Below are 25,309 nucleotides of genomic sequence, written 5' to 3'. Positions count from 1 at the left end.
TCACACTTCTCATTACTGCTGCACAAAGTCAAACATTCCTCACAAGTTGTTATTCCGCGCAGGTCAATAAATAAGATCGCACTTAAAAGGCTTACAATGGTTTTTCAATAAATGTATTCATTACGTTAAAAAAACATGTCATAACAAGCCAATAGATTCTTTAGCCCGTGCGCCTCTTCATAGCTCATTATTTCTCACCCCTGCTGATTTCCAGGACATCACCACCACTTAAAAATGTGTGAAACCCAGGCTAGACGGTTAAACAAATTCTGCAGAAGATCTGATCCTCGTCAGCTACTTGTAGTAGCACCAAATTATGCCTGAACAAGAAAAGATTTGCTGGATTGATTTTTAAATCTATTTACTGACATTGGCATGAAAACAAGTGTAGTAAAATCAACAGTAAAAAACAGGCTTCACATTAATAAAGAAATCCGTCAAGATCCAAGGGTATGTACATTCATTTGCAGATAATCCGACAAGGTGCCCAATTTATCTTCTTTGTATAAAGTGCATATTATTTTATGTCAAATTTACCTTGGATTAGTCATGTACATATTCTCAAGATCACTACACTCTTCTGTCTTTGCTCAGCAAGCTGTAATTGTGTGTGATAAAAGAGATATGCAGTCATTTTAAGGTTCTGTTTGACTGATAAACCACAGATCTGCAGCGCTCTCAGCTTGCACCAAGAGACGGCCAATTTAACATCTGATGTAGTGATATGTGCCAGAACTGTACCTCTGATGGAGCGTATAGTGCATTGATAATCCGGCACCAGCAGTTTTAAAGACACTGCAGACATATGAATTTTTGCCTTCATCGCCCAGCATTAGAATAAAAAGTTATCTTCTTTACTGTTGTAACGCTGCTTGGTAAACAGCCCTTACTCTAGTTCTAAAGACACTAAGGTATGCACACACACAGATAACAAAGTACTATGGTCACTGGTCTGATTTAAGGTGGTAAAAATAATTAACTAATGGCCTGTTCAACTATGAAAGCCCTTCAGCCTACATGAGTATAATAATATGTAATAGGTATCTAGTTTATGGAGACAGTTGGGAATCAACGAATCGTTAAATGAGACGTATGCAATTACATAGTTAAGAGCATGTAAATGAATATGATGTCAAAAATATTTGAAACACTACATCATCTAGTATAATCGGTTACTAATTACAGTCCTCAAACAGCAGTGTTCAGCGAGAAGCCCAGGAAGCAGGATGATGTTCCTTTTCTTCTTCTTCCTTCCTTTCTCCTGTCAGGGGTCACCACAGTGGATCACCCTATACCATTTTATGATCCACATATTCGATTTGACATAGATTTAACCCTCCCCATTTATCTTAGCACTAAAAATGCACTGGCTTGTGGTCCCCCACTGACTGGGGTTGGCCTAAGAGCAACCATACTGTTGCTCTTTTCAATAGTGTGTTAAAACGTGGGGAAGACCTGTTTCTGTTCGGAGGAAGTGAAACTATTCTACAGTCACTGGCACCAGCTGAAATGGAGCAGCAAGAAAATCAACTGGACAGAGAAAGATTCTGCTGTTCGATCTGTCTGGATCCACTGAAGGATCCGGTGACTACTGGCTGTGGACACAGCTACTGTCTGAGCTGTATTAACACCCACTGGGACAAAGAGGAGGAGAGAGGAAGCTACAGCTGCCCTCAGTGTGGACAGACCTTCACACCGAGGCCTGTCCTGGGGAAAAGCACCATGTTAGCTGATTCACTGGAGGAGCTGAAGAAGACTGGACTCCAAGCTGCTCCTGCTGATCACTGCTATGCTGGACCTGAAGATGTGGCCTGTGATGTCTGCACTGGGAGAAAACTGAAAGCTCACAAGTCCTGTTTGGTTTGTTTGGCCTCTTATTGTGAAAAATACCTCCAGCGTCATCTTCAGTCACCTCCATTGAAGAAGCACAAGCTGGTGGAGCCCTCGGAGAAGCTCCAGGAGAACATCTGCTCTCGTCACGATAAGGTGATGAAGATGTTCTGCCGCACTGATCAGCAGTGTATCTGTCATCTCTGCTCTGTGGGTGAACATAAATACCACGACACAGTGTCAGCTGCAGCAGAAAGGACTGAGAGGCAGAGAGAGCTCGGGCTGAGGAGACAAACAATCCAGCAGAGACTCCAGGACAGAGAGAAAGATGTGAAGCTGCTTCCACAGGAGGAGGAGGCCGTCAATGGCTCTGCTGATAAAACAGTGGAGGACAGTGAGAAGATCTTCACTGAGCTGAGCCGTCTGCTGGAGGAAAGAAGCTCTGATGTGAAGCAGCAGATCAGATCCCAGCAGGAAACTGAAGTGAGTCGAGTCAGAGAGCTTCAGGAGAGACTGGAGCAGGAGATCACTGAGCTGAAGAGGAAAGACCATGAACTGAAGCAGCTCGCAGACACAGAGGGTCACAACCAGTTTCTACACAACTACCCCTCACTGTCACTCAGTGAATCTACGCACTCATCCAGCATCAGGATCCGTCCTCTGAGGTACTTTGAGGACGTGACAGCAGCTGTGTCACAGGTCAGAGGTCGACTACAGGACATTCTGAGTGAGGCAGAGACAGAGATTTTACAGATTGTGTCTCAAGTGGATGTTTTACTGCGACAACCAGAGCCAGAGACCAGACCTGACTTCTTAAAATATTCAATGAAAATCACACTGGATCCAAACACAGCAAACAAACATCTGTTATTATCTGAGGGAAACAGAAAAGTAACACGTATGAGTAAAACACTGACTCATTCTGATCACCCAGACAGATTCACTGTTAGGCGTCAGGTCCTGAGTAGAGAGAGTCTGACTGGACGTTGTTACTGGGAGGTGGAGGTGAAGGTTGGGGTGATAGGACCAGTTAGTGTAGCAGTCGCATACAAGAATATCAGAAGAGCAGGATACTCACATAAATGTAGATTTGGATTCAATGATAAATCTTGGATATTCATTTGTTATGGAAACATATATGTCTTTTATTACAACAGCATCAAGACTCCAGTGTCAGGTCCTTGGTCCTCCAGAGTAGGAGTGTACCTGGATCACAGTGCAGGTGTTCTGTCCTTCTACAGCGTCTCTGACACCATGACTCTCCTCCACAGAGTCCAGACCACATTCACTCAGCCTCTCTATGCTGGAGTTGTGTAAACTCAAATAGACTCGAGTCATTAAAAGCAGTGATTTAGATTCTGTGTTTAAATCTTCTGGGTCCAAGTCCGGACCCAGAAGCCGTCCCGTACGGACCCGGACCTACAGCCAAAACAGAAGGTTATGATTTAAAACCTGACGGGGCGCTTCTATTTGTAACCGGCGCAGCTTTTGTAGTCTTTACGGTAGTGGTTTAGCGGATGAGGAAACGCACAGACCAATTGCATGCGAGTTAAGCCATCCCACGAGATACTACTCAGCCAATCAAGTCTGTGCATTCCAGGCGGTAAACATTGCGACTCTACAGTGCAGACAGATGAGAGAGTTAGAGGCAAGTTACACATGAAAAGACAGTAGAAAGAAAAAGAAAGATAGAGATACAGGAGAGAAAACAAAGGAAGAGACAGGAACAGAGGAGAAACAGAGGAGTGACGGAGAAAGGAGAGAAACAGAGGAGTGAGACGGAGAAAGGAGAGAAACAGGGTGAGACGGAGAAAGGAGAAACAGGAGACGGAAAGGAGAAACAGGAAAGGAGAGAGTGAGACGGAGAAGAAACAGGAGGAGAAAAGGAGAGAAACAGGAGTGAGACGGAGAAGGGAGAGAAACAGACGAACAAAGTGGGGAGTGGGATATAAGAGGGGAAGAAAGTGATTCTAAAACTGTTCAATTGTTAAGATGTGTTGAGATTTATTATCTGTAAAATTGGTTGCGACTTTTGAGTCAAGATGTGAAACAGAAAAAGGAAATTCAAGCTTTTGCTCCCTTTATTTTATTTTTCTGAAGTTAAGCCCTTTATTTGAACATGCACAATTTTCCCATTTTATTTATTTTCTCTTATTTTGAAATGCAGCCCTACTTTTATTTAGTTAATGAGAGAACATTATACATATCTGCAATCATACATATATGTTCAGTTCTATATTACATGACAATAAATATTGTCAAAAAGTTTTTGAATCGTACTGAATTCATTTGATTTGACAGTCAGGTATTTAGTACATGCAGATGTTGATACAACTACTAGGCTACTTAAATATATATCACACTAAATAGTTAGACATTATGATCTTCTGGACCTTTGCTTCAAGAAATTGTCTCTAACTGGACCTCTTTAAATTTTAGTTGAATACCCCTGGTTTAGAACCTGTATTGATCCTGATCCTCATCAATGAGCTGATTATTTGTTCTTTTCTTTTCCACATGTGAGATGGAGGTGAAACAAACTGATTGTGTGTCCATGAACTCACTGAACAAGAGTTATTGAACAGACTTTACTGATGAAATGATCAATAAACTCAGAGTGTCAACATGTCCAACATGTATAAAGCAATACAAATCTAATGTGTGAAGAAGCTGAAAGTTGAAATAAAGAATAAATCCAGTCTTTTTTTTTTGTCTTCATTCCAGGATCTCATTCAAAGCTGATGGAGACAAAGTGAAACTCCTGTGAGAGAATAACTGAGGCAGTTTTCCTCCTGAAACTCCACAAACCTCAGTTTTCATGTTCAGTCTCTGTCTTTGCAGCTTTTTTGCACTAAAACAGCTTCATCGCAGAGAAATGAGCAAAGTTTTCTTCCACTGGCTGATTTTCAAAACCCAGATCTTGTTTGTGATCTCAGTGGATGAAGAGAGTTCGTCACACAAATTTAAAGAAGTGGAGAAATAATGGTTTGGTGAAGTTTCAGAGTGAAGACGTTGAGTTGAGTCCTGACACACATGCCACATATTGGAGATATTGTGAGGTTGTGGACTTGAGGTCGTTCCGTTTATCGTGCTGTTGATTTTCATGAGGATGAAACTTCACAACGAGTTTGTCGTGTTGCTTCAGTGTTTCACGTCGTCACCTCACGGACAGACGGTCCTGGGTCGTACTTCAAGTGTGAAGTTACACACTTGAATAATTGTACCCAAAGATAACACTGCTGAAGTCTGTGCATAAAAAACTAAATGTACCACATTTGAATTTAGTGATGTGAAAAATGCTAAAAATCTTTATTTAATTGAACAGCACACATGTTCTGACCTGAGTTCCATTTTTGTCTCTACTCAAAATTACTTTCAATAGTAACCAGAGAACACTGCACCCACTTGACAAGAAATAACACATAGTAACTGAAGAACATTATGAGTCCCCAACACAAGGTGTTCCTGGACGGAGCAATAAGTGTAACAACACTGATTTGATGCTGAACATTTTTCCTCTTTTTACATTGTGACTTAATTTAAATGCTAATTTGAGATATGTTACGTGGCGCTGTGACAGCTGACTTTTTCCCCCAGTAAACTTGTTACACAAATGAGATGCACTCCTAATCCAGCTTTGAGTCACTGGAGAAAAGGTGGGTCAGCTTGACTTCACAGTGATTACCCGGAGGTCCGAGAATAACCTGGAAAAATGACTTGTGTAAGCCTGTCTCCAAGCTCTTTTACCTCTGCCTTTTTCTATTTCCTGTCTGAGCTCACTTCCTCAACAGCTCAGACTGGATAAAGGCAGACTGAAGCTGAGAGATCTCTCTAAAATTAAATATATCATGTTTTTGAAAGCATAAAGAAAAACTAAAAATACTGACAAATTACAAGACAGCTCTGTTAAAATAGTAGTACTCCTGAGGAATATTCTCCATTTCGCCTTTTTTGGTCTGATCCGATCAATCACAATGTGTATCACTGCTGCTGTCGTGAAACATTCAAAGCACATCAACCATTGAGCATGAATACTTTATAAAGGCAATAAAGCATGCATTTATGGTTGCTGCAATTATGGCGAGTCAGTCCCCCCGTGCACTCCTCTGTTAAATATCTTATAATTATAACCGTTTCGACAAATTTGTGCTTTATTATAGATGAAGACAGATCATCAGGCGTGGTGTTTTTATGGAATTTTTAAATGTTGCCAAGCCCAGTGTCATCATGAGGGAAAGAAGAGAGGCTAAATTGTTCAGATGTTTATGCGCAGCATGTGGATCAGAGCGAGTGTGGTGGCTGTCAGCATCCACACATGGTAGTCAGATGATTTATAAATGTATTGATACAGGCACACATATGGTTCAACATATTCAAATAAAGCAAAATGTTTGACCCATAGAATGTAAATACAGATGGATAACATGTGTCCTACTTTCCAGAAATCAACCCAAAATACCCATGATACGAACGCTGCAACCTTTTGGCGCAGACATCATTTGGAGTATGTGCAGTAGCTATCAGGGGACAGAGCCTGACACACTGAACCAATCCCAAATCAAACTCAGCTGTCAATGATGACGTTTTTGTTAATATGAAATAACTATTCGAAACCAAACTTACTTTAAACATGAACACCTGGACAAACATCAGTTTGATTAGAACAAACTGAAATGACAGAATCCATCTTTGAGAAAAAAATATTTTTCTTTGTATTTTTAAGTTTTTTGTTTGACCCATGTCCCATCCACTGACATGGAGGAGTCATCAAATCTATATAAATTATACGTGCAAATTTTAAATTATATGATAAGGTACAGTAATTTATATAAATGTATCCCTAAATTATCTATTGAGATTTACAAGTTAAATGGTTTCTCAAAGGTTTGTAAAAAAAAAGCGATTGGCATGACTTTTGTAAACATTTAGAGATTAAATAATAAGTTTTTCCTAATTTCTACACAATAAAGAATATAAATATAAAAATGTATCAATTGGGGATGTTAAAAATGTCTGCATTATGTTTAAATGCAATTTTGTATACACTCCACAATGTTTACCTGTTCAGAATGAGGTTATGCATAATACTGTACATCGGTTTGCTGTATTGAACTTAATGGGCCTCTATGGACTTTAATGCAACATGTTACTTATAAACTTATAAAGTCTTCAGGATGTATAATGTACAGTTGATTATTGTGCCATATTGAGTATTTTAAAATATTATAATATATGCAGAATATATACTGTATGGAGCTGCTTTGTTTTAAATTCAGTGGGAGTGGGTAAGCCACTACTGACAATTCTTGAAATTCAAAACTCAGTGATTTGCACATGCATCTTTCCTTCCCTTACATTGACCTGAACTCCTGTTATTGCACTATGTAACTTGGGTTGAGAGGGTGCAAATATCCACGTAACTATGGGTCTAACAGCAAGTTCCAAAAGGAAGCTAGCTCTGTATTCTCAGTACATCATCAGACATCGTGGCAGGGTGAAGCATCTACATTTTAGCATACAACGGCTATAGTCGTCTATAACTATTATTGTCAGTCAATCAGATTTCCCTAATTCTGACTTGACATGAGTGGATGGCTGGTTTGTAATGAAACAATGATTTTGTTTTGTTAGTTTGTTACCTGAGCGATAGGAAAGCTAAGTTTTCTGTGCGTGATGAGTTAGCATCTATAAGTATGCTGCTTCCGCTACCCTGGGGCCAAACAGAAAATCATGCACCGGTGACCTGTTAATACCACTTGTGGCTGTAGAGGGCGCTGTTGCTGCTGCTCAGTAAAAGTGACATGGTGTTGCTTAAATCCAACCTTCGCGAACTATATTCAAACTATATTAATGTACTTTGCCTTTATCCATCAGATAAGAGTTTTTCAAGGATGTTTTTCTAATGCATACAGAAAATACCTGTTATTTCGCACACTACCATAGAGTCCTGTTGACAAGATACTTGAGGTGAGCTTGTCTTATCAGCACATCTATATACAGAAACCTTCTGCAGAGTTCATAAAACCCTAGCTGCTCTACTCTGTGCTCTTATGTTAATAAGTTAAAAAGGACATAATTTACAGGCAAAAATAAATTATAACGTAGAATAAACCTAGACTAGAATTAACCAATTTAAAGGTTGATTCAGGTGAAAAAACACGACTATTACTAATGAGTCGACATGCTCTTGTGATATTTGTTATTTGATAGAAAAGCAAAGAGTTGGAAAGTTATGACATCAAGGAAGACAAGGTATATTTTAAAACTTGCCTTGCTGTTAAAGCCTATTTTATATCTCTTTACATCAACTGCGTCCCATTCATTGGTAAGAATGCTTCAACTCTATTTTTGTTGGGACTGTAATTCAGTAGCTGTAATAACTGTGTCAATTCAATTATAAGAGACACAGACAGTTATAGGCCATCATCATTGGCCCTTGCTTTGTTCCATCCATGATCTGAACACTATCCACGTTAACTCAGGATTTGATTAATATGATAACGAATGGTGAGCTAATGCTAAAGGACTAGTGGATGCTATTGGGAGCAAGTTTCCTAAAATTGCCAGATTAAATGGTAAATATTGTTCAAAAGGTATAAGATGTTTGTTTTGCGTCACAGACGTTGCTAGCCTCAACTAAATTGGTGCAAGCCAAATAGCGAGGCTATGAGCTATGCAAATTTCCCAGTTGTGGGACTAGTAAAGTACTATCTATCTTAGCGCAGCCATTGAGGTTATGTTTTCACCCTCTCTGTTTGTTTGTCAGCAGGATAACACAAAAATATATGATGGATTTCCAGAAAACTAGGTGGAAGAATGGGCCAATCGACAACTCATTTTATTTTGATGCAGATCTGGACAAAGTGGTGGATCAACAAATTTATATCACTCATTTTAACATTTCAATATGGGTGTTTTTCTACATTTCAACTGAAAATAACTTATGGATATTAATGAAAACTGATATATAAATGGCTTGCAGATCAAAATAAAAAAATCTGATTTAGCAGATTTGTGTCATTTTAGTCTTATCCATGAGAAATTACCATCCAGAGGCTTAAAGCTAAGCTACTGTTTCCACTAACAAGGATGTGCTATTATTCAATTTATTAAATTATAATTGATAATTTAATTGTCATTAGTGGTTGTCATAGTAGAAGTAGCTGTACAGTCATAATAATTTATATTTCCTTTCAAAAGCTAGAATTTAAGTTTACTTTTCCTTTAATTTACTGCAGTGTGATAGCATTTGAGTCAGACTTGTGCCATGTGAGTTGCGTGGCACGCGTTCATGAAGTTGTTACAGTACACACACATAGTCAGACCTCATAGTTTAAAGGGCCCATATTTTACACCTTGGGTTCGGAGGCTGGACTGGGACCGGCTGGGTGGGGCTGAGAGACGAGTGCGACCCAGAATGACTCATACGGGGGAGGAAGTAGGAAATGAGACGTTTCGATAACATATTTCTTCGAATGGACTGAGTGAAAAAGTCCTCGGAGGGACTGTTTTCATACTTTGAGGGTCCCTACCAACCCCCTTCAAGTAATTACGGATAATAAAAGCCCAGAAAATGTATTTACACAATATGGGCCCTTTAAGCTTAAATTGTGTACGTACCCGCAGGTGACGTTCAGTTCGCTCTCTCATGCAAGAATTTCTCTTTCACTATTGAGTCTGTTCATCTGTTACTCAAAATCTGTTGAGAGTGACACTGTTGCGCGTACGTGTGCACCCCCGCCATCGTTATCACAGATTGAATGAATTCTATGGGAAACGCTGCACTAGGTTTATCAGATTCATGTCTTGTCTTTTACAGAAAGGTAACTGTAGAGGTAATGAATACAAGAGACCACCTGAGAGTGCACAGGTCCTGCACAGAGCCTGCTCTATGCTGCGGAGATATTTGGTGAGGCTGTATTCAACGTTTGTCGAGTACACTGAGGTGAGTTTGAGTGTCAAAAACTAAACAAAGCGCTTGCCTGTGCGTAGGAGTAAGGAATGTTTTTCATAGTCCAGGGGATGTAATGTCAGGGATAGCATCAGGCTAGGCACACTCATACATATACACACACACACACTTTCCCATGTGGGAGGATTATGAGTGGAAGGTACAGCCCATTGCTTTCTAATAACATCCCCTAATCTCTCGCCAGCTGCCCTTGAGGCTGTCCACTCAGAAAACATTGCAACTTTTCACCTTCATTAAAGCACCTCCCCCTCGCTCCTGTCTCACCCTTTACCGGCAAGGGGAGGGGTGCGTAGCCCTCTCCATCAAAGAGATTGGACAGTGTTGGCCCTCTGCTTTGCTGCAGAGGAGAAACCCATTTTTATTCCCTAACCTGTCAGCTTGAATTAACTGTACAACCCCAACCTTTCAGCCGAACCTCTGCCCATTACTAGCCGCCACACTGTCGTCATGGTTTTCTATTTCCCTCCCCGGGTTCCTCTCGGCTCCTACTCTCCCTCCAGTACATTATCTCCACTCCTTTTCACACAGAATAGCCTTTGAGGGCACGATCATGAAATGCTGAAATCTGCTGTCCTTTTGTGTCAGGTGTTGTAATGGCGGAGAAGGTGGGGAACATCCATTGATTTCAGCAGACCAACCTTTATATCTCACCTAATGGCTCAACTCTTAAACTAGCCCTTCTGCTTTCAGATCAGGCTTCTCGGGGTTACTTTGTAATTTTCACAACGAACTCTTTCATCCCCTCTTACGCTGATCTGTCCATCAGAAGTTTAGCCCACTCACTTTTAAACTCTGTCGTCATTTGTATTCATCACACTTTCAATTTCTTCCACTCTCGCTCCCCATGATGCCGCATAATGGGTTTTGTGCTTATAAGGTGTCGTAGGGTTTCTTTTTCCAATTAGCATGGAATCATTTCCCCAGCACTAATCTCGAGCCCTGCGTATAGCCAGCTCCCCCATCTTTGATTTAATACTCGCAGCGAATCCGGGGGAGTTGGAGGTGCAGCCATGTTGGCGAATCCCAGCGGCCCACAATGTGTTCGCCTCCTGATTGCTCGCCCTTCCAGGTTTAGTGCTGGTTTATGGAGCATGATATGAAATAAACCCTTTTCGGTACCCCCCCAACAATGATTGGTGGCGCAACTTGCACTCAATTCACATAGCTCCAAGGAGGAGGAGTTCTCGAGATGCATTCAAGGCAAAGTTGGGAGAAGGGAAAAGGACGGAAACGCTAATTGACAAACACAACCGTAAAGAGCAATAAAGGGACAGACCAACAAAAACCTGGTAACGGCATGTAGCGCTGATCAGACAAGTGCACTTACTGTAGGGTTTACTGGGCCTGGAGAAGAAGCAGAAAAATCCTTCATGCTCAGAAGCATTCACTCATATTCTCAAACCACTGCTCCACATGAAAGAAAGCCACCATCATTTAAAATCCGCTAATATAAAGCTTCAAAAACAATCAAGCTGCAGCCACAAAACCCTTTGTTTCCCCCACTGAATTGGTTGTGATTGGCAAAGTATAAACCCAGACTGTGTAATAGAGGCTATTAGTATGTACAGTGCACTACGTTTATTATCATGGATATCTGAAAACTAATGAATGCATCAATTGTGTCTGGTCATGGCATATATAGGCCTCTTTCAATCCGTGGCTTTAACCACGATCTTTTCATTTATGGTTAATAATAAAACACGCTGGGAAAGAAAACATTCAAAATGCAAATTGTTAACCTAACCACGAGTCCCATCCAACACACACACTACTCGGTTTTTCAGAAACACATACCTATAATGATGAGAACTGGTGATAAATCAATTTTGGGTGATTCGAACCACTAAAGGAAAAAAGGAAAAATGGCTTTGAATCGATTATGTTTTAACTACCTGTCATGATTGGTAATATTGGGTTTTAGCCATTGTTTCGAATTTAATATTATAAGGTTTAACGGCTATTAGTCATACAATATATATCTTATAATAATATCTATTTAATTGAAATTAGATTAATCAAATCAATAATTTTATTTCATTAATGAACATTCCAACTGAAAAATGATTCAATTATATTTTCATCACAATATATCATGAAGACATAGTGAGTGTGACAGTCAAAGGAAAGTGTCTGGATTTTTTTTTTCAGATTGATTATTGTTTTTCATGTTCAGACTTGACTTGGTATTGTGGGATTTCATTTTAAGTTTGTCAATAAATACTGAATTTTTTTAAAAGAGAAAATAAGGACTGTATTCACAAGGGAGCTCATTTAGAGTATCTGAGTCACTGACTGTCATATTTGAATGTGGTCCATAGAGAATGGCAGTTCTTTGAAAATGTTGAACATAAAACCTGATGTTATGAGATGGAAATTATACTGGTAAATGTGTATGATGAATGGTGACAAATTACTCACTTAAGAATAGATGACAATATTAATTGTAGAAGCAGAAATACATTTTGAATCTTATTTTAGGACCAGAGATTTTTTCCAAAAATCCTCCAATTCATACTTATATCAAAGCAAAGAACTTACTATGGATTTTTTATCTGAATCGAAAATCAATAGTAGTCAAATTAAAAAATGTATCTTAAAATTGAACTTAAAGTATGATTAATAAAATGTATTAACACAAACACCACCGAATGTTTTTTCTATTCCTGATCAAAGAAAACTAATTTTCCTCTTTTGTCTCTTACTGCTCTAAGAGAAGCTGTGCTTCAACACTGTCTTTTTAGGTCTTTTATTTATGCATCATACTCTATAAATAATACCACACTGTTAAACTTTTTTATACCAGAAAAATTGCATTTAAGATAATAATCTGGTGATTGAAAAAGGCCCAATAAAAGAATGGCTGATTGTACCAAATAGTTTGTGAAATTGTTGGCCTATTTTCAGATGTGGGCTAATACCCATGCAGTGCTGTAGTTAGTATTTACAGCAGCAGGATGGTGAACTGAAAATAAACTCATTGCTGGGTTTGATCTTTGCAATTCATTTTTTTATCGATAAAAATCACCACTGAATTCCTGTCCCAGTTGTGCTGGTTTTTCTTGTGTGGAGCTGAGTGGTGATGAACAAAGCACTAAGCTACCAGTGCTCTCCAGTTAACAGCTAATTAGCCAAACGACAAAAACAAGTATAGTTAACTTGTGTCTTGCTAATGTGACGCATGAGCTACTAATGTAATAAGTTATGGCATACAGGTTTAGGGGAGACACTACAGGTGAATACAATCAATTATAGGCCAATAAACAATTTAACAAAAGCCAAAACAGTTACACTTAAGTATGAACATTCTTTTAAAGACTTTTATATCTAGTTCTACTATATTATGCAATGCATTTAGTGAAAAGGGTGTGTGTTTACATTTTCTAGAACAGCCAGGCCTTCATTTGTGCATACGCATGGTCTGAGGAAGTTCTAAATTTGTTCGTACTCTGCGAACAAATTTCGGTGCGAACATATTGATGAATCCCAGATTTGTGCGTAAAACATTCATACGCACGATTTAAGCACAGATCTGTTTGTGAATGAGGCCCATTGAAACTAACACTAAATACAAAAGGTTCAATCACACAAGGTCGATCATCTTTAATTCAAAAATACAGCAGTAGTTATTACCCAGGCTTCCATGCTTTCCCATCAATTGGTTCAAAATGCTGCTGTTAGGATTCTTAGTGCTGACTACTTATTACTCGCTCAAGAAAATGTAACCACGTAATAAAGATCATGGCCCCACTGCATTTCCTTCCTTTTCAATTTGAGCTTTTTTTACACAACGGAGTCACAGTGTATATCAAGGATTTACTAACTTGCTATGAGCCAGATAGTGGTCTACTGATAGTTCCCAGAGCCTGATTGGTGACTATCGTACAGGCCCCCGTACTCGGGAATGACTCAGCAGCTCAGATCAGACATGCTACATCTGTATATGTCTTTAAATAAAAGTAAAAAAGTTTAATCTTAATTTAATTAATTGAATCTTATTTGATTTAAATGTTTTATTAGATTTGTATTATTGTTTAAGTCTTATGTGAAGGATTTTTTTAAAAGTTAAAAAGTTTGGATTGGATCATCTCTGACCAAGAAAAATTAAGAAACAAATTGCTGCTTGTTGCTCTGTTGTTTTTCTGTCAGTTTTCAACAGTTTAAACATCACATCAGCCAATCACTTAACAGTAGCGTTAAATCAATGTCCACTCTCATTTTCAGGGGCTGGATTCGGAGCCGTCACTTAGCAACTCCTGACCTTGGCTGCCACGTTTTGCATGCATGAGCGATCTGCATCCCTTACGCTTTGATGTGCCGCCGTCTCCCCTTCTCCATCCATGCATAAGCAACTTAAAGATTTCCTGTCCGGGTCAATCATATTGAATCGTGGGCTGATCAACTGTGACAAACAGCTCTCTCGCCGACCAAGTTCACAGGACGCTGAGAAAACGTTTCACCTCACCCAGGTGCAGTCACCTTGGCCATGAGCAATGAGCTCTGAGGTTGAGTGAGTAATTCCTTCCGGTGCTCCCAAGACAGCACATCAAAGAGATCTGCATGTAGATTAGAGTTCGGCGGCCTGCAGAGAGTTTACCCTTAGCCAGTTAGCATTCACACCCGCGGCAGGCAGCACTCGGAATATCAAGACAGTGGGAAAGAGGGAGCACAGCGAGAGCTCTTTCCTCCATCACTGAAGTAACAAGACCGAGCAAGCCATGAGCGAGTCATTAAAAGACCACCTGTTCAGCTCGTCTACCTCAGCCGTAACGCATCATATCCACAACAAAACATCCGAGACGCATGCAGCATGTAGCTACACAAGCAAACACATCCGAGCACTTGCACACATGGAAACGCATCCACACACACACACACACACCATTAGACACATGCCTCTGGTTAAGGTGATGATACACAACATATGGTGCCTGAGAGCCTCCTAAAGCCCTCGCAGACAACCCAGTCCTGGGGATTAGTGTGTGAGCAGTTTATGCAATGAGAATTTTTCAGATTTAGGCTTTTGGCAAAGGCTGACAGTCTAATTGGCCTGCTTCATATGTATAATTAGTTTTTAGGGTGGGCCAACTTTTTCAAGTAAAAAACTTTGATTATGTAGTCATGGATTAGGTCATTGTTGAATTGTTAAATAGTTGCAGTGATTATCCTCTCCCTGACAGGGGCATATCGTCTCTGAGGGGACCGTGAGTTGTCAGCAGTTGAAGGACAGATACATTGACAGCAGAGGTGGCAAAAGTACAAACAGTCATTACTCAAGTAGAAGTACAGACACTTGAGTTAAAAGTAACTCAAGCAAAAGTACTGAAACTATTTACTGAAGGTAAAGGTACTAAAAGTACAGAAATGCTCTGAGACGTTCTTAAAATATAAAAGTTCCCCTCTGAAGACCATTTCTAACGGCTGTATCTGTGCAAAGAAAACTGAGAATCATGTCACATTTATAGATATAGTGAAGAATATTTAATATAAAACAAATAAAATAAAAACAAGGAACCATCTTTTCTGTGTTATTGTTCCATCCATTTAGGTTGAGATCTGTCTTGATGTTGGGAAGGCGATGCTTGATGATAAAAAAAACCCACAGATAACTCGCCTCTGTAGGGAGTCAAAGTACAAAGTCTGCAGAAAAATAAATTATAGTAAAAAGTAAAGTAAAAAATCAACTAAAGTGAAATAACAGTATTTAGGTCTCATCTCTGACTGGCAGATATAGATCATCAGAAGACATCACATATATACTCAGGATCAGTTCTCATGTGTTCGTATTATTATCAATCAGAACTTTGTAAACTTAACTCAAATAAAGTCCAGGCAAGGAATCATTTGATTTCATATTTTTATTTGTTTAATATTTTATTACTGGCTGTGGAAATCTCACACACCACTGTTCCCTGTATGCTGCTGCTTAATGGCGACGTCTTTATGTGTGCTCACTTTCACATTGGTTGGCTTTTATATACAAATCTCTTCCTGGGCTGTTTCATTTGTACCGAATGTGTAAAAAAAAAAAAAAATCAATATGACCTGCGCTCTCACAATACCAATGCTGGTCCCCAGAGTGAAAACAGGATTAGTCCAAAAAAACATGAGTTTTAGATGTGGAGTCCTTTCTTCCCAGAATAGTGTACAGGAAAAAAATCTGAACTGTCAGAGCTGGTTACTTTGGGAAAGTCAGTTGTGAAGGATCAATAGTTTTTACTGAACCTGTACTTGTTAATGCATCATAGCTGGATACTTGTTCTTGATCTATCTTTGCATTTTAACTAGATATCGTGTTAACCGGCTTGTATTAATTGTTTATTTGTTTGTTTGTTTGCAGGATTATGTAAAAACTACTCAACCTACATTTTGGTGGGGATCTGGATCAACATTGCAAGATACGTTTTTCAACACCTTTGTAAAATATGCTTCTTGCCTATGCAATTTGGTGCAGATTCAAAGAACAACCTGGATCTAGTGACATTTAACGTGGTTTCACAATTTGTCTGTTTGTCAGTTTGTTCGCAGCATTATGTAAAAAACTACTGGATGTCCGATTACCACGAAACTTGGTGGAAGGAGCCGTTATTGGTCAGGTCCAAACCCATTTCGAGCAGATCCAGATCAGGGGGAGGATTCAGGAATAATATTTTCCACTTTCTTTAACACTGTGATATAAAGTGTCAATATTTTCATTAATTTCTCAGGGAGTAGTTTATAGACTTGTACATATTTAGGGGGTTGGTATCAATGTAGAATTGTGTTTATTATCATTACTTAGCAGGATTACTCATAAGTTACTGAACCAATTTCCACTAAATTTGGTGGAGGCTTGGGACATGATTTAAAGAAGAACCCATTGAATTTCTAAGTGGGTTTTGAATAAACGGGCGGATGTTTGAATTTGTTTTTCACTTTCTTTAACATGGCAAGATAGGGTGTGTGCATAGAGGTTTGAACTCTCCTAGTTCTCCTCTAGTTGCAATAGTCTTTATGTTGGGCTCTTTGCCAGGCCCCATTGAATACAGACTTTAACCTCACACTTTTTACCTGGTAAAATAAAGTAATATATGATAGAGAATAATGAGAGATATTAACTTGAGAGGGATTTGATAAGATACAGTTTGTGTTTAACGTATATTTTTATGTATAAGTTAAACATTGATCACTCAACTCACCATGATAGTGACCCATATAATTGAACCTATGTTATAAAGTAACATGGAATTTTAATTTAAGTCAACATTTTAGTCCAACATTTTTGTTGAGTGTATTATTCTGGGACCCGTTAGATTTAGTCTAAATCTTTTCATCTTTTTTAAAAACGTAAATCTGCCAATTGAATATTATTAGACAAGCTCTTTAATGATAATGCTGACTTCACTCAGGAGAAATGTAGTTGTCAACTGACTTCCGGAGCTAACATAACTTTGCTGGGTTGTTAGCATCTTAAATCTGGCCATGACTCCATTTTGTCCATGTGTCTCCCAAGTCTTTTACATTCAGGAAGGTTCCGACTTATAGATTGAATTTAAAGGAATATAGTGTCTCTATCTCCTCCTACTATCCAGAAATGTCAAACAATACATTTTTACAGCAACTAATTGAAATCAAACTAATAATAATAAAATAAGTATTTGAATCAATGTGATAAGAACTACCTAAAATGACAGAAACTATGTTTGGGAAAACAATTTACTCTAGTTTGGTCCATGTCCCAGCCACCAACATGGAAGAGGCAGGGTTTATGATCTACAGTGCAGCCAGTCACCAGGAGGCGATTCACTTTGGGGAGCTGTCATGTCGTCCATCTTTATATACAGTCCGTGTTCCAAACTGGGTGTAATGACGCAGACATATCTATAGTGTCAGTCATGAAAACCTGGTTGAATTCTCCAAATGCTGATGAAAGGTCCTTTCTTGTCCCCTTTAGCACAGAATGCACTGGTCCATCCCTCACAAGAGAAAAAGATAATGCCCTCCCACAGTTCCTTATGGTAGCAAAATCTATTGACCCATATCAATAACCTCCTTCGTCGCATAATTACACAGCTCAGTGTAAGTGGAGTCAAACTCTCAGAGCGCAGCAGCTGTCTTTTCCTAAGTCTTTATGAATTCTCCTTCACATCTGACCTCATGACATTTTCCATTGAGGATAAGAATTGTCTATGAGTGTGAGTGTGAGTGTGTGTGTGTGTGTGTGTGTGTGTGTGTGTGTGTGTGTGTGTGTGTGTGTGGGGCTCTATACCTGACTCTTGGTTGACCTCCACACTTCTATCCCATCACTAGGCAGTAGAAGAACCGAAGCTGTTCATCATCGCTTAATTTTTCTCCGTACCCGTAACTAAACGCCATCTCCTGTGTTAAGGATACCTTTGCGCTCGTTTCTGATTGTGTCTCCTTGTCTCACGACACCAGTTCAGCCGACCAGCCCTCTGCCTTTCAGCTTCAGTCACCTCACTCATCAGCCTGCCCGTATTTGGCCTTACTTCCATCGTCGTAACCAACTCCTCTAAACTCCAAAGAAACCCACCGTCCTGACCTGTGTCTGTGTCCAGGGCCAAAACAAACCAAAACCTCAACAGTTACACCTGGGGACCAGTTGGCTGACATTTGTCCACTTCTGTCTAAAATCAAGGAGCCATATTTCTACATTTGTGTTCATCCTACCTGGTTTATCTGCAATGCTGATTTTATACTCACTGTTTCCTGTAAAATGAAACTTAATTTGCTTCATTACTGTTCACGTGTGTGGTTTATATATAAATCTGAGAGATTTACTGAACTGCTGATATTTTTCAAACATCACGTCAGGTATTTCTATCTTCAGATACAAGTTCACAACTTTTCAATATAAAAGCTCTGTTATGTAGCTCAATATAAAACATTGCAGCAACAAAAAGAGCATAGAAGAAGATGTTCAATTCGGTCCACACACTGACTGTGAAGGCACGCTGCCCCGCCCCCTAAACACACACAAACACACACTGACTGCTACAGAACACTGGTCACCTGTTTATCTATTTTTATATATATTGAAGATATCACTTGTCCAAACTGGAAAGGACAGGTGTTGTCATAGTAACCAGGGCTGAGCTTCGCTAACGGTCAAAACTGTTGCAGAAAAGTTCTCTTTACTATTTGTGAAAATGCTGCATTTATTTATACCATTTAGAAACTCAAACCCAGGTTCACACCAGGGTGAGTAGAGGCTGTTGGAAATGTGACCAAATTATTTAAATCTCCATTCGGTCATAATTGTCTGTTGACTGTGTGCTGAGTAAATATGAGAAATAAGCAGGAGGGAAAACAAACTCAGCCATTGAGTTCTGCACACATTCATGCAGCATGTTCATGTAGCGAGTGACCATCGGTGAAACATCAAGACACTTTCATCTCCCCATTAAAATATGCAGATGAACAGCATATTAAAGACGCTGACAGATGTTCCGACGCAAATTCATGAGCCTATGAACTTGTAAATGAGCAACATTATCGCTATTGTCATGGGAGAGGAGAGTTGGGTCGCTGCGAAATTTGTGATTTGTTTTTGTTTTTTGTGTCCGTCATCTCAGGTGATAGTCCAGACCCCATCAGGCTGCATGAGAGGAAGCTGATGGATGGTTGCAACAGCTTTCAAACATTAGACGGATGCTCCTCATGGGGACGCTTATTAAAGGTCAGAATTTAAAAATTTAAAAGGTCATTAGTGGCGTTCAGTTACACCTTAGAATCAGTGGTTCAGGTAAATAATTGTTTCACCTCACATAGCGATACCACCAGTAACCACAAGACTAGGATCGTTCCTGAGGCTACATACTGTACACTCATTTTGTAGACAGGTCTTCATTGGAATTAATTTGGCTCTAAAATGACTGAAAATCCACTGTGGTCAACAGATAAAATGTCTTCCATCAGTACCTTTGAATATGAAGAGAGACCTGTTTTGCCATTGATAAAATAAGTCAGTCATCAGATAACATTTTATTTAAGGTTCAGCAAATCAAGAACATTTATTTTGTAGCTAGCTGTGTTGTTATTAAACAAAGAAATTAATGTTGGCATCGCTTTCTATTTACTACGGCTAGCAGTGCAGATCACAAAGTATCCACTAGATGGCAACATAAGACAAGGATTGTTCCTTAGGCTACAATTACAAGTACTGTACTTCAGTACAGTTTTTAGGTACTTGTACTTTACCTGATGATTTCCATTTCATGCTACTTTATACTCCTACTACAATACATCTCAGAGGAAATTTTTACTTTTTACTATTTTTACTTCATTTGATAACTTACTTAAGTTTCTAGTTACTTTTAAGATTCAGATTTTATAAAGAAAAGTAAAGTTAAATACAATGCATTGTTGTAAAATAAACTACTAACAGTATAGAGAGATACATTTATCACTTTCATCTTTTTTCCTTTTTTTCTTTGGGAGGGCGGGGCCCTATCGCCCCCTATGGACCAGCTGCCCCTGATAAAAGCGCTGCTGGTTATATACTGTGTGTGTAAGGATAAACAAAAAGTCAGGAAAGCCCATGTTTTACAAACTGTGTCTGGCTTCACTCCACAGTGCTTACAAATAACACAATAAAAAAACAAACTGAATAATAATGGAGGACTGATTCTCAAAGTGTTTATTTGGTAACTACCTGCTGTTTACTAATCTATTGAAATTTCTACAAATATTCAGATTTCCATGCCACATGAAATAAAATATAATTTCTAATAAACTGAGGCTCAGGGTATAAATAATATGAATCAACTTGAACTGTGGAAAAAATGTATTAGGCGTTTATTCATTTACTTTCGAGAAAAAAATATTAATTAGTAAATAAATCATTACATCAGTTGAGGAATGTAATTGTTAGTTGGAGCTTTAATAAATCATTTTGATTATAGATTGTTTGTTGGTTTTTGCCTGTACCTGAGTTTTCCTTGTGTTTGGATTTATGTTTTCTCCCTGAGTTTGTGGTTTCTGCTCCTTGTGTGTTTCCACCTTTTACTTCCTGTCTTTGTCCTGTTTCCCGACCTTGTGTTTGTCTACACACGTGTTTCACCTGTGTCCAATTACCCCGGCCTCCCCTGTGTATGAGTCTCTGTGCTTACCTTCGTCGTCGTACATCGTCGTCTCTCCACCCGTTGCCATTTCTCCTCCATCATCCCTCACTTGTTAGTGTCTTATTGTGTTCCCTTGCTCTTTCTGTTTTTCTCTTTTGTGTTTTTTGAGAACTGTGGACTTTTTGGATTTTGTTTTGTAAAGAACTCTGCCTCATTAAGAGGACACTTTTTGTTTAATCGTTTTTGTCTCTACATCTTGGGTCCTCCTGCTTTAACTAAACCTGACAGCATGAGCCTTTAACATTCCTACTCGCCCACAGCGAGTTTGTGTTGCTCGGGACCAGGATGAAGAAAAACAGTTTTTCTGGATCGTCCTCCGATTCCACCTGATAAAAGGACGCACAGATTTTCCTGAGACCACTGCCAAGGATTTCCCTCCTGACACCTGCAGCGGTTTCCAGCTGTTTGTCAGATTGAAGTCCACTCAGAAAGATGAGCAGTTTGATTCTATTACCTCCGATCATTCTATCATAGTGATTACAGCTCCACTTATTCATTTGTTTCAAAATGGTTCCAACAAATTTTTGTATCATTTGTAAACATGAGAGAGAGAGAGAGAGAGAGAGAGAGAGAGAGAGAGAGACACTCCCCTCCTGCTACCTGTTTATCTGGTTACCATGGAAACTCACATACTGAATGCACCTCTCCTCTCCGACTGGGAAGAGACACATCTAAATTCTGAGTGCAGCACTCAAACAACTTTAATTCAAAAACTATAAGTCCTATCTGTGAAATAAAAACACAGTGAGAATCCATGTGAGAAGATATATGTTGGATTGGTGAGAGTTAAAAAATCGGACCGTGGGAGCGAGTTATGCGAGTTGATGCTCCTTCCAGAAATGTTTTCTCTGAAATAACATTAGATCCAATGGAGAGGGATTGGTTTTTCCTTAAAGGAGCTACACACCTCATGTAACGTGCTCCTAGCATTAGCTTAAGCTCCCGTCAACTTGTCCTTAAACACATTCAAACTCCACATAAACCAATTAAAACTCACCGTTAAAAAAAAGGATTAACTGAAATAAATGACTGGGAAAATTTCCCTTATCAATCACCATGGCAACCAGATGCTTTGATTTGAATCTGAATTTGATTGGCAGTGATAGCTGTTGTTTTTTTTGACTTTGCCTTAAATACTATAGTTAAATACCAAGGTTAATCTTCCCACTGTTACAAAAATCACATTGACGTTTGGTAGAATAAGTGAAATGTGAAAATATCCTGGTGCTAAAGACCTAACGCTACTTAGCATCACGTTATCACGTATGTCACGTATGTATGTTGTCACGTCATGACAACAGAAACCAGCACAGAAAACAGCACATTATCAACATTTAACAGCAGCAACTTCATATTTTACAGTAGTTTCATTTCAAACTTAAATTATGAGCCTGACTTGTATCGGTTAGCATGCTGGGTAAATACAGAGAGAGAGTGAGACATGACTTACCTCAGTCAAGGTCAGATTGCAATAGCCAACTGTTTTAAACTTTAACAGTATTTAAGGCAATCAACAGCCAATCAGAGGTCTCCTGTCAAAGTTGTCCAATCAGATTCGTCCTGTTGTCACAGCAACAGTGGAGGTATTGAGGGAGTGTCCCAGTCAATCAAAATCAGCTTCAAATTAAAATCTGAGCATCTGGTTGCTATGGTGATCGAAACACCTACTGATGAGGAAGTTTTGCAAATCATTTATTTCAGTAAATACTTTTTTACTAAGCTATTTTGATCACTACATTTGATTTACATTTGAAATAATAATAATGTTTAAAACTCTTTAAAACACTTGTAGTTGCTTTTGTCTTTGTGTGTGTAAAATAATCCTTTATTAGTCCTTAGTCACACAATTTGCCAGTTAATTCTTACATAGTGTTAAAATTTGACCCTTTTTGTCATTTGAAATCAGTAAAAATACCCTAAATGTCTTTTTTTTGGCCTGATATTTGATGACTTTTACTAAAGGCACACCAAATACACAAAAATGACAATATTTTAAAATGTTAAATATTGTGTAATGCATTGCATAGTGGTGTGTGAAAACATGACGTCCTTGGCACAGGGTCATAAAAACACAAAAAAAATCTAAAAAATTATAAATGAATGTATAAACACAGGAATGAGCCTCTTCAATGGGGAATGGGTTCAGTATATTGCCTCTCTGCTTCTTACTGGTTTCTCTCGATGTAACATAAAAATGGCGGAACATTTTTTCCTGATTGGAAGCAGCAGCCTAGTTTATGATGACGACTGACCCACCTAAACGCTGCTGTGTAACGCATGCGGAGGAGACGGACAGGACGATACTTGATTAACTATCATTGTAAAATCAAAGTGTCATTGTTGGACGTGAGCCCAGCTCAGGGCGTGCTCCCAGAGCTGAGCCCTTCCCTCTCTGCAGATATGGACTTGACCAGCTCCTCCACCCAGCGGACCTCAGAGGCGACCTGCTCAGCCAGGACATTGTAGGGGTTTTCCAGGCGCCCAAATTTGCGTTGGGTCTGGAAGCGCATGCAGCTCCTGCCACATCCTCTTCGCACGAGCGCTGGTTGCGCTCCAGGTCCTTCAGGCCTTCCTCTGCGATCTCCTCGAGCATCCGGGAGAAGCGCTCAAAGTTGACATAATAGATGAATCATCTTGTTACAGATAAAGCTCCCTCCATTATTTATGAAGCTTGCTGCGACTTGAATATAAAAATTGTAATTATTTCATCTCCGATTAAATATATATTGAGCATTTGGATGATCAAAATGCTTCCAAAATGACTCGAAAGTGGCACTAGAAGTCTCGTCATCTGCTCCTGGAGACATGCTGGCGCGGCCTTCTTGGCAGTGTCTTGCCGTGACACCCTTGCACACGAGCATCAGGGTCACATCTGGCTGTGCCTAGATCCGATCAGAGCAATCACATGGAGCTGGCGGAGCATCACACGCCAGCCTCAGCGCTCAGAGGCAGCGGAGGAGCTCAGAGAAGCCGAGCAACGAGGCGCTGCGGGTGAGAGGTGTGCAGATGGTTCACAACGACTCACACACGCCACATTTTCTCCTGTAACTCCTGTCTCCTGAGCGCGCTCAGTGTCACTATGAACTCCTCACTCGCTGCTGTCTGTTGTCTTTTCTCCTTGATTTTGGGTCCGAGGGGAAGTACTTTTCATGTTGCTACATTAGCTGAAGAAAAGCAATGCCAAAAATACCTATTTTGTTTTCAAAAGCACCCGGCAGCCTAAAATCTCTTATACCCTTATGCCTTCCTCTGTAGAGCAAGGTCATCAGAGGGAATTTCTGCAGTTCCATCAAAATAAAATGTGAATCAGCAGCGACCTTCATGCGAAGGCCAGTAACTTGTGCTATTACACTGCTGCTTCTCACTTGACAATTTGTTTTTGTTTTTATGAATAAATCTGTCTCTTTTCATTCACATGTGCTTTTTGGTGTTATCAGCTGCTATGGCGACACAAGGAGTCTGGAAGTTGACTCACGGTGCACACAAGAGGATTTCCAAATCTGAACCAATTTTTAAACAACGTGGGAGACCAAAGACACAATTGAAACACAAAACAATCGGTTAAATGTGTCATTATAAGAATGCACACACGATCATGACGCAGGACCACACACTTGGAGTCACAGAAACTTGTGTGATCTAAGATGACCCTCAGCTGGTTGTACTTTTCATAGTCACATGACAGGATTTCAAGTTGGAATCGAGGAGACTCCAATCCAATGTGTATCATTAAGTTTACATTTGTAAAGCCCTCAAAGATAATCAGCCTCGAATCTGGAACACGACTGTGTGGAGGCTCCTTGACATAAAGTATAAAAAATATATAATTTTGTATAAACTAGGACAACACCCCAGGACTTTTTATAATGTTCTTTTCTTTGTCTTCAAATGGTAAATGGTCTGTATTAATGTAGCTCTTAACTAGTCTTGATGATCACTCAAAGCACTTTACAGTACACTTTTGCACCCAGCAATTTCTCCATCATACACTTTGCCGGGAATCAAACCACCAAATTAAACCGCCAACCCTGTGGTTAGTGGACGACCCGCTATGCTCCCTGAGCCACAGCCGCTCACAGGAGTGAAGTGAAGGTGTGTATTGACAACATGACAAAGGTGTATACAAAATCAGTTTCCTTCAGGTTTCTATGAACTGCACAGCGAATGCTTTCCCTTTGTGACATTTCTATATTTTCTGTTTTTTGTCCCTCTATCCCTTATAAGTTATTATTACACTTATTTTTTTACACTTGTCCTTTAGCACAATAGGAACATGTCAATTTGCATTTTACTGCCCATATGACTTGTTGATGTGGAAAATAAAAATCTTTTTCATCCGTTTCGCCTGCATTTCTGGCAGTTTAGTCATAAAAACAGGTGAATGGAA

At 39.4% G+C, this 25,309-nt stretch overlaps 1 protein-coding gene across 1 annotated transcript; it reads left to right on the top strand.

Moving 5' to 3' along the window:
• Positions 1-1,463: 1,463 nt before the first annotated feature.
• LOC124851200 (tripartite motif-containing protein 16-like) lies at positions 1,464-3,135 on the top strand (the record flags this gene model as incomplete). The annotated part of the gene is made up of 1 exon (XM_047338128.1): positions 1,464-3,135. A coding segment is annotated over exon 1 (1,626 nt), but the record flags the coding sequence as incomplete, so codon positions are not given.
• Between the last annotated feature and the right edge of the window lie 22,174 nt (positions 3,136-25,309).

Source organism: Hippoglossus stenolepis, chromosome 20 (genome assembly GCF_022539355.2).
Source record: "Hippoglossus stenolepis isolate QCI-W04-F060 chromosome 20, HSTE1.2, whole genome shotgun sequence".
NCBI lineage: Eukaryota > Metazoa > Chordata > Actinopteri > Pleuronectiformes > Pleuronectidae > Hippoglossus > Hippoglossus stenolepis.
The sequence above is the reverse complement of the archived record's forward strand: the minus strand, read 5'-3'. Positions and strand labels throughout refer to the sequence as shown.